This window comes from Lucilia sericata, unplaced genomic scaffold, assembly GCF_015586225.1.
Source record: "Lucilia sericata isolate MDLA Ls3-8-SP2 unplaced genomic scaffold, ASM1558622v1 Contig000216F_arrow, whole genome shotgun sequence".
Taxonomy (NCBI): Eukaryota; Metazoa; Arthropoda; class Insecta; order Diptera; family Calliphoridae; genus Lucilia; species Lucilia sericata.
In genome coordinates this window covers 296,261-307,088 of record NW_023994244.1, presented here as the reverse complement: position 1 = coordinate 307,088, position 10,828 = coordinate 296,261, and the positions used below count along the sequence as shown (strand labels likewise).

At 30.1% G+C, this 10,828-nt stretch overlaps 1 protein-coding gene across 1 annotated transcript in view; it reads right to left on the bottom strand.

Moving 5' to 3' along the window:
* Nucleotides 1-1,921: 1,921 nt before the first annotated feature.
* Nucleotides 1,922-10,828, bottom strand: part of LOC119602245 (LIM/homeobox protein Lhx2) — a 90,225-nt gene continuing 81,318 nt past the window's right edge. Inside the window, exon 5 of the mRNA XM_037953658.1 lies at nt 1,922-2,678. Within this exon, the coding sequence (XP_037809586.1) occupies nt 2,366-2,678 (313 nt within the window). The 3' untranslated portion in view covers nt 1,922-2,365. The remainder of the gene's footprint in view (nt 2,679-10,828) is intronic.

Below are 10,828 nucleotides of genomic sequence, written 5' to 3'. Positions count from 1 at the left end.
CTAAACTATAGACTAAATATAGACTAGACTATAGACTAGACTATAGATTATACTATAGACTAGACTATAAACTAGACGATGTAATCGACTATACAATAGACTATAGATTAGACCATAGACTAGACTATAGACGAGACTATAAACTGGACTGTAGAATAGAATATAGACTAGACTATTTACTAGACTATTGACTAGACTAGTTTAGACTAGACTATTGACTAGACTAGTTTAGACTAGACTATTGACTAGACTAGTTTAGACTAGACTATCGACCAGACTATAGACTAGACTATAGACCAGACTATAGGCTAGACTGTGAATTATACTATAGACTGTACTATTGACTTGAATATAGACTAGACAATGTACTAGACTATAGACTAGATTATAGACAAGACACAGATTTGACTATAGACTATACTGTAGAGTAAACTATTGACTAGACTATAAAATAGACTATAGAAAAGACATATAGACCAGACTATACTCTAGACTAGATTATAGAAAAAAATATAGACTAGACTATAGAAAAGACTTAGACTAGACTATAGACTATACAGTAGGCTTGACTATAGAATAGACTATAGACTAAAATAGACTAAAATAGTTGATCGAAAAAATCTTCTCTCTACTTACCTTTTCTTTTCAATAGCACTTTTTTTATATAATAAGAAGCCAGTCATTTGATTTTTTTAAATTTTCTAGTTTAAATTTTATTTATGTTTAATTTGTTTGTTTTTTTTTTTACTTTTTTAAGTTTCAGTAAGATTTTTCTTGCTTTTTTTTTTGTTATTTTTATATAATTGTTTTTTTATATTTTTATATAATATAGTAAGAATGTAATACAATATTTTGATTTGACAAGTATGTTATGGTAAGTTAAATTTTATTAATACATTTATATTTATAAATATTTTAATATTAATATATAACTTTGGTTGTTCTTGTTTTTTTCACGTTTTTTGAAATTATTAACTAAACCAGGAAGTCAAAAGAAAAGTGAAACGAAAAATATTGTCTTGAGATTAAATTTTACGCCTCACTTTTCTTTACGATATCATGGACCAGCCAGTTATTTTTGTATAAGTTTACTTTTTTTTATTTTATTTTTTAATATTTAAATATAGTAAATTTTGTAGTTTGCTTTTTTGTTTAAGTATTTTTTTGTTTTATAACTTAAGTTATGCAAATTAGTATTTTTGCTATAATTTTTATGATTTTTTCAGGGTTTTGTTTATAAAAGGAGTAAAAATTGGACTTAAAAAGAAATTATAATTTTGGAAAAGTTTTTCACAGCTATAACAATTATATTTCAAAAATTGTCAATTATATTTAAGAAATTTTTAATAGAAAATTTGAAAAAAAAATTGTAAATATTTGAAATATCATTAGAAATAGTGTAATTAATTAATTAATTTCAATCTATAAATATTTAAACGAAAAGATCTATAAAATTATACAAATTAGCCTCATACTAAACTAAACTTAAGAAATAATCAACAATCAGATCGTTTTTAGTTTATATATTAAAAATATTTAGTTTTATAGCTAAAATATATTTTAAAAAAAGTTTTACTAAAAAGTTTTTTTTGAAAAAGGAAATAATTTTAAAAATTAAATAAGAAAATATTTGAGCAAAATTTTGTTTTTAATTGCCAAACTTGGTTTGTTTTATTATTTTTTTTTATATTTTAATTAAAATATTCTTTATTTTTCAAAATAAACTAAATTATTTACAGTTTTTTCTTTTAGGGAAAATATCATTTAAAAATAACTTAAAAATTTAAATAAACATTTACAAAGTCTTTTTATTATTTTTAAAAATTAACACAAATATAACAAAACTTATTTAATCATTTAAATTTATTTAAAAAACTGTACAAGTTTATTAAAGAAAATAAAAAGAAATTATAAAAAAAAAATAATTTACAAATTATCGGTGGGGGATGACTTTAAATATTGGAAAGTTTTTCTTTATCATTGCAAAAATATTTATTATTTTTTGGCACAATTGTTTTTTTAATTTTTATATAAATTAAACATTATTAAGTTTATTTGTTATTTAATATTAAACAAATAAAAAATAATAATAAATATTGTCCCAAAATCTCTTTAGACCAAAGAATATGTTTTAATAAAATAATCACAAAATAACTTTTTATCTTAACAAGTGTATTTAAAAATAAAAACGTTATTAAGCCATTTTACTTGCATTTAAAACAAAATTCAGATTTTTTTTGGCTTGTTCGCTTTACTTGTCTAGATAGCCATCTTTTTTTCTCTTTAATTAAAATTTTCTTTGGTTATAACCACTATTCAACCAAAAATGCCTTCTATGATAATTGGCCATTTGCATAGTTTGATTTTAGCTTGAGGCCCCCAGAGAGTTTTTCATATGAGCTCCAGCCCCAGCACCAAACGGTGAATTGCCCGCTCCTGCTTGTGGTCCATTATTATTGAGATCACCGGGTGTTCTAGGGCTATTGCCACCAGCCGACATCATGCCTTGATTACTTCCCGAGCCCGCATTACCATTGGGTGTATCTTGTGCTATGGAATTCGCATGTCTCTTTAACATGGGATGATTGGCCATGGAGGCAAAAACCAAACGTTCTTCATAGTCATATTCACATAAAATCTTATTTTCACACAAATAGAAACGGTCACCTACACAGAATCTAGAATGAAAAAAATAAAAAAAAAAAATTTTGTAAGTTAAAAAATAACAACATTTGAGTACACATTTAAAAATTCTTAAATTTCCTGTTGCCGGAAGCTCTACGATTTTCCAACCAAATGAATGCATTTGAGTGGAAAAAATGTTTCAATTTTTCCCAACATTTGCTTAAAACAAAACAACAACTAAAAAAAACGAGTCAACATATCAAGAAAAATGTCCACCTTCTTTGTTTTTAAAGGGGAGGAAGAAAAATTTACATATTTTTTTTGTAGCTATTTTTTATTTCTGCTGAAAAGGAAGTTAACAGTTGCATAGACAGTTTTTGTGATGAAGGTTTATGACACAAAAAAAATGTCACTTTTTAAATTATTTTCTCCTTACGTTTTTCAACTATAAGTGAACTAGGAGACAATTAGACCAGAATTAGAATTTGAGAAAAACCTAACTAGAACTGAACTAGAACTGAACTAGAACTGAACTAGAACTGAACTAGACTGAACTAGAACTGAACTAGAACTGAACTAGAACTGAACTAGAACTGAACTAGAACTGAACTAGAACTGAACTAGAACTGAACTAGAACTGAACTGAACTAGAACTGAACTAGAACTGAACTAGAACTGAACTGAACGAACTAGAACTGGAACTAACTGAACTAGAACTGAACTAGAACTGAACTAGAACTGAACTAGAACTGAACTAGACTGAACTAGAACTGAAACTAGAACTGAACTAGAACTGAACTAGAACTGAACTAGAACTGAACTAGAACTGAACTAGAACTGAACTAGAACTGAACTAGAACTGAACTAGAACTGAACTAGAACTGAACTAGAACTGAACTAGAACTGAACTAGAACTGAACAGAACTGAACTAGAACTGAACTAGAACTGAACTAGAACTGAACTAGAACTGAACTGAACTGAACTAGAACTGAACTAGAACTGAACTAGAACTGAACTAGAACTGAACTAGAACTGAACTAGAACTGAACTAGAACTGAACTAGAGACTGAACTAGAACTGAACTAGAACTGAACTAGAACTGAACTAGAACTGAACTAGAACTGAACTAGAACTGAACTAGACTGACTAGAACTGAACTAGAACTGAACTAGAACTGAACTAGAACTGAACTAGAACTGAACTAGAACTGAACTAGAACTGAACTAGAACTGAACTAGAACTGAACTAGAACTGAACTAGAACTGAACTAGAACTGAACTAGAACTGAACTAGAACTGAACTAGAACTGAACTAGAACTGAACTAGAACTGAACTAGAACTGAACTAGAACTGAACTAGAACTGAAACTAGAACTGAACTAGAACTGAACTAACTGAAAGAACTGAACTAGAACTGAACTAGAACTGAACTAGACTGGACTAGAACTGAACTAGAACTGAATGAACTGAACTAGAACTGAACTAATAAACTGATAGAACTGAACTAGAACTAACTAGAACTGAACTAGAACTAACTAGAACTGAACTAGGAACTGAACTAGAAATGAACTAGAACTGAACTAGAACTGAACTAGAACTGAACCTAGAACTGACTAGAACTGAACTAGAACTGAACTAGAACTGACTAGAACTGAACTAGAACTCGGAAACTAGACTGAACTAGACTGAACTAGAACTGAACTATAACTGAACTAGAACTGAACTAGAACCGAACTTAGATGAACTAGAACTTAACTAGAACTGAACTAGACTGAACTAGAACTGAACTAGAACTGACTAGAACTGAACTAGAACGAACGGAACTGAACTAGAACTGAACTAGAAACTGAACTAGAACTGACTAGAACGAACTAGAACTGAACTAGAACTGAACTGAACTAGAACTGAACTAGAACTAGACGACAGAACTGAACTAGAACTGAACTAGAACTGAACTAGAACTGAACTAGAACTGAACTAGAACTGAACTAGAACTGAACTAGAACTGAACTAGAAACTGAACTAGAACTGAACTAGAACTGAACTAGAACTGAACTAGAACTGAACTAGAACTGAACTAGAACTGAACTAGAACTGAACTAGAACTGAACTAGAACTGAACTAGAACTGAACTAGAACTGAACTAGAACTGAACTAGAACTGAACTAGAACTGAACTAGAACTGAACTAGAACTGAACTAGAACTGAACTAGAACTGAACTAGAACTGAACTAGAACTGAACTAGAACTGAACTAGAACTGAACTAGAACTGAACTAGAACTGAACTAGAACTGAACTAGAACTGAACTAGACTGAACTAGAACTGACTAGAACTGAACTAGAACTGAACTAGAACTGAACTAGAACTGAACTAGAACTGAACTGAACAGAACTGAACTAGAACTGAACTAGAACTGAACTAGAACTGAACTAGAACTGAACTAGAACTGAACTAGAACTGAACTAGAACTGAACTAGAACTGAACTAGAACTGAACTAGAACTGAACTAGAACTGAACTAGAACTGAACTAGAACTGAACTAGAACTGAACTAGAACTGAACTAGAACTGAACTAGAACTGAACTAGAACTGAACTAGAACTGAACTAGAACTGAACTAGAACTGAACTAGAACTGAACTAGAACTGAACTAGAACTGAACTAGAACTGAACTAGAACTGAACTAGAACTGAACTAGAACTGAACTAGAACTGAACTAGAACTGAACTAGAACTGAACTAGAACTGAACTAGAACTGAACTAGAACTGAACTAGAACTGAACTAGAACTGAACTAGAACTGAACTAGAACTGAACTAGAACTGAACTAGAACTGAACTAGAAATGAACTAGAACTGAACTAGAACTGAACTAGAACTGAACTAGAACTGAACTAGAACTGAACTAGAACTGAACTAGAACTGAACTAGAACTGAACTAGAACTGAACTAGAACTGAACTAGAACTGAACTAGAACTGAACTAGAACTGAACTAGAACTGAACTAGAACTGAACTATAACTGAACTAGAACTGAACGAGAACTGAACTAGAACTGAACTAGAACTGAACTAGAACTGAACTAGAACTGAACTAGAACTGAACTAGAACTGAACTAGAACTGAACTAGAACTGAACTAGAACTGAACTAGAACTGAACTAGAACTGAACTAGAACTGAACTAGAACTCAACTAGAACTCAACTAGAACTGAACTAGAACTGAACTAGAACTGAACTAGAACTGAACTAGAACTGAACTAGAACTGAACTAGAACTGAACTAGAACTGAACTAGAACTGAACTATAACTGAACTAGAACTGAACTAGAACTGAACTAGAACTGAACTAGAACTGAACTAGAACTGAACTAGAACTGAACTAGAGCTGAACTAGAACTGAACTAGAACTTAAATAGAACTGAACTGGAACTGAACTAGAACTGAACTAGAACTTAAGCGAAATTTTTATTTATTTTCTTAACTCTTAAATTAATAGACTTTTAACATCAAAATTCCTACCCAAATATCTGTAACAAACAGATTGACTGGATTGATTGCCGTTCACCTTTAATCCTTTATATTTACATAAGCTTTTTGTTGCATGTAAAATGTTTTAAAGGAAATAAAATAAAATACATTTGCCAAAATTTCAATTTATTATTCTTTTAAAAAATACATGGTTTCATGCAAAGAACTAATTAAAAATGCATTTTTAAAACTGCATTTAAAATGCATGCATATTGTATAAAGATTTTGTTGCAGGGCGCAAAAAATACAACTAAAAGAAAACGCGCTGCTCTGGCCGCCAGCTAACCGACGGACCAACAACTCAATATTTTATAAATGCACGGTATGTATATTTTACTTTACCAACATTGAAAATGCAAATAAATATGGCGTTTATATTGTTATTGTTGAAACTAATCAATTTTTAAAAAATTAATTCAATTGCCAAAAAATCATTCAGTCATACATGAAATCAAAAAGAATGAGTAGAAGGCGAACGTATATGGTCCTTCATACCCTTGAGTCTGTAAAGCACTAAATGATTTACTATGTGTATTGTATGTGTGTATAGGTATGTAAAATATGTCGAGCGGAAATGTGACGTTTGTGTTTATTATTTCCACTGAAGGACAAAAACAAAATAAATAAAGAAAAATTGGAAATACAAGCAACAGACCCGTATTTTTTCCATGATGTTTTCATTGTTTCCTTTTTTATTATTTTTTTATTTCTGACGTTTTGTGGAGTTTTGCATAATTTCCTGTTGATGTTTGGTCCCTTGTCGTTATCGTTTTCGTCATCGTCAACATCATCGTCATCATCTCAGTCATTGATATCGAAGTTAAAATTATAAAAGTGTTGATAGAATTTTTCTGTTCTACTTGTTTTGTTTTACGAAAAATTTAAGTGAAAAAATGTTACGAGTTGAGTTGAACAGCGAAGAAGGCAGGAAGTAGTAAAACGGAAGTACCCGCAGTTTTTATGCCGCAAAGCAATTTTTACATGTGGTTTGGTCTCTTGTTTTACACACATTTAACGCAAAAATATACATATTTTTGTGTTTGTTTTTCTGTTACGTTCCTATCTAGGGTTGTTAATCACGAGGATTTCCGAGATTTTATTTCCGGGAATGCAGCGAATTGTAAACTAGAACTGAACTAGAAATGAACTAAAACTGAACCAGAGCTCAACTAGAACTGAAACTAGAACTGAACCAGAACTACTAGAACTGAACTAGAACGAACTAGAACTGAACTAGAACTGAACTAAAGAACTAGAACTGAAGAACTGAACTAGAACTGAACTAGAACTGAACTAGAACTGAACTAGAACTGAACTAGAACTGAACTAGAACTGAACTAGAACTGAACTAGAACTGAACTAGAACTGAACTAGAACTGAACTAGAACTGAACTAGAACTGAACTAGAACTGAACTAGAACTGAACTAGAACTGAACTAGAACTGAACTAGAACTGAACTAGAACTGAACTAGAACTGAACTAGAACTGAACTAGAACTGAACTAGAACTGAACTAGAACTGAACTAGAACTGAACTAGAACTGAACTAGAACTGAACTAGAACTGAACTAGAACTGAACTAGAACTGAACTAGAACTGAACTAGAACTGAACTAGAACTGAACTAGAACTGAACTAGAACTGAACTAGAACTGAACTAGAACTGAACTAGAACTGAACTAGAACTGAACTAGAACTGAACTAGAACTGAACTAGAACTGAACTAGAACTGAACTAGAACTGAACTAGAACTGAACTAGAACTGAACTAGAACTGAACTAGAATTGAACTAGAACTTAACTAGAACTGAACCAGAACTGAACTAGAACTGAACTAGAACTGAACTAGAACTGTACTAGAACTGAACTAGAACTGAACGAGAACTGAACTAGAACTGAACTAGAACTGAACTAGAACTGAACTAGAACTGATCTAGAACTGAACTAGAACTGAACTAGAACTGAACTAGAACTGAACTAGAACTGAACTAGAACTGAACTAGAACTGAACTAGAACTGAACTAGAACTGAGCTGAACTAGAACTGAACTAGAACTGAACTAGAACTGAACTAGAACTGAGCTGAACTAGAACTGAACTAGAACTGAGCTGAACTAGAACTGAAATAGAACTGAACTAGAACTGAAATAGATCTGAACTAGAATTGAACAAGATATTTTATAAGAGAATTTCAATCCCTTGCGTTATAAAATCTGGGGAAATTTAAAAACCCTTTTTGCCTCTTAACCTTTGTTTACTCTGTGTATTTACATATTTGGTGGCATTGTTGTCCCGGAATTGTTGATCTTTTGCAAATAGTTTTTTTTTTTTTTTTTTGGTACTTTTTGTCAATAGAACTACATACTATGTGTTTTTAGCTACTTTTTTTAACTACTATCAATTTCCCCAAAAGGCACAGGTGCTGCTACTCATATTAACTTTAGTTCTTTTTTTGGAGTTTTAAAAAATGTTCGTTGTTGTTTTGTAAGATAAACAAACTTTTTTATTATTGTTTGAGTTGGAGTTTATATCCCGTTGTAAAGTTAAGGCAACATGCATAAATCATGTTTGATACAAAAAAAATAACAATTGAAATCCTTTTGTAAGTCAAAATAAAGCTGATTTTGTTTATACACAATTTATTTGGTTTAAAACATTGTCAAATGTCAAAGGCATTTGAAACAAATTGATGTAGCATTGCAATTGCCATTGACTTCTAAAAATTTAAGAATTCGATTTTGAAAATTTAATAAAAGTCCTGAGAAAATTTCTGTTTAACATCTTCAATAAACATAAACAGTGATTTACAGTGTCTCTCATAAGTATTCGAATTTAGGTGAACTATGGAAAGAAACCAAATTTAATAATATATTTTGTGTGCAAAAAAAATAAATTAATTTGTTATATTGTCAAGACATTCCTTACGTTTGATATCACGCTTTTTAAAACTTGAAAAATTTACATTTTCATAAATTAAATTAGCTTTTTTTTTAAAAAAGTCTATAAAATTGCCTCACAAAAGTATACGAATTTTTCCTGTATTTCATATTTGATCATATTATACGAAACACAAATTTTAGAATCGAATGGTTTTTATGCTTTAAATTGTTTCAAAGAGTTACTATCAACCGAAATGATATATTTTTGGCCCATTTGGTCCAAAATTTTTGGGGATTTGTATCCTCTTTTTATGTAATATCATTAAAATGGCGATTTTTTTGCAATATTTGTAGTATTTTCTCTTTTTTCCAGAGATAAAAGCAAAATTTGATATTGGGATTTAATAGAACCCTTGGAGTATCTAAAAATAGTATTTTTTGTTACAATAATCTGTATTTGAACGATCCAAGATATATTATTGATATCATTATTCTGTCGCTAATTCAATATATTGGAACTTAAGTCCATTTTCATAATACTAGGGTCAAAAATTTTCGGGAAAGTTTTCTTGTATATATTCTTTTAGATATCAGCTTTTATATATTTTAAGTTTTCAATGTATTGTGGAAGTGTACAACTCCAAAACATGCTTCGAAGAAACACCATTCAATATGGTAGTATCATTATTTTTATGCACCAATGACCTCCAGGCTGCATGCCACTATATAATTATGGTCTAACTGAAAAATATCGATACCTGTTTAAATATTGATTACTATGATTAAAATAAACCCAAAATTTTGGACTTACAGTGTTATTGTAATGGGCAACATAAGCGTGAAAGTTACGAATAGTAAAAACTGAAATCTACTGTATAGGATGACGTTTTGTAAAGGCATGTTTTGGAATTGTATACCGATATAATGTATTGAAAATTTTAAATATATTAGTGCTAATATGTACATGAATGTATACTAGCCAACTTTGTCGGAAAATATCGACCCTAGTGGTACGAAAAGGGACTTAAGATCCATACAATTCAATTAGAAACAGAAGAACGATACCAAAAATACATCTTGGAACTTTTAAGTACAGATCCTTATAACAAAAATTATTACCTCAAGGGGTCTATTAAATTCCAATATTAAAGTTTGGTTTTATTTCTGCAAAAAAAGAAAAAAAATTGCAAATATGGTCAAAAATCTCCATTTTAATGATATTACATGGAAAGATGGAACAAATGCTCCAAAATTGTGGAACAAATGGACCCAAAATATATAATTTCGGTTGATAGTAACCCCTTAACACAATTTTAAGCAAAAAAACACTCAATTATAATTTTTGCGTTTCGTATAATATGGTCATATATGAAATACAGGAAAAATTCGAATACTTTTGTGAGGCAATTTTATGGACTTTTTTTAAAAAAAGTTAAATCAATTGAGGTAAATGTTATTTTTCCAAATTTTAAAGAGTGTGATATTATACCTTAGGACTCTCTAGACAATATAACAAATTTAATTATTCATTTCACACACAAAAAATATTATTAAATTATGTTTCTTTTCAAAGTACAACCAAATTCGAATACTTATGTGAGACACTGTATATGCTTTTAACAGAAATAAATAAATATGTTTTTATATGCTTTCTTTCTACAACCCCATTAACACTTAAGAAACTAAATTCATGTAAACAAACCACATTAAACAAAGTGATGCCAATTTGCTAACATTTGTAGCAGTGGCCACTCCACAAAATAAAAGGAAGGGAGTTAAAATTGAAAATGAAAATTTTATT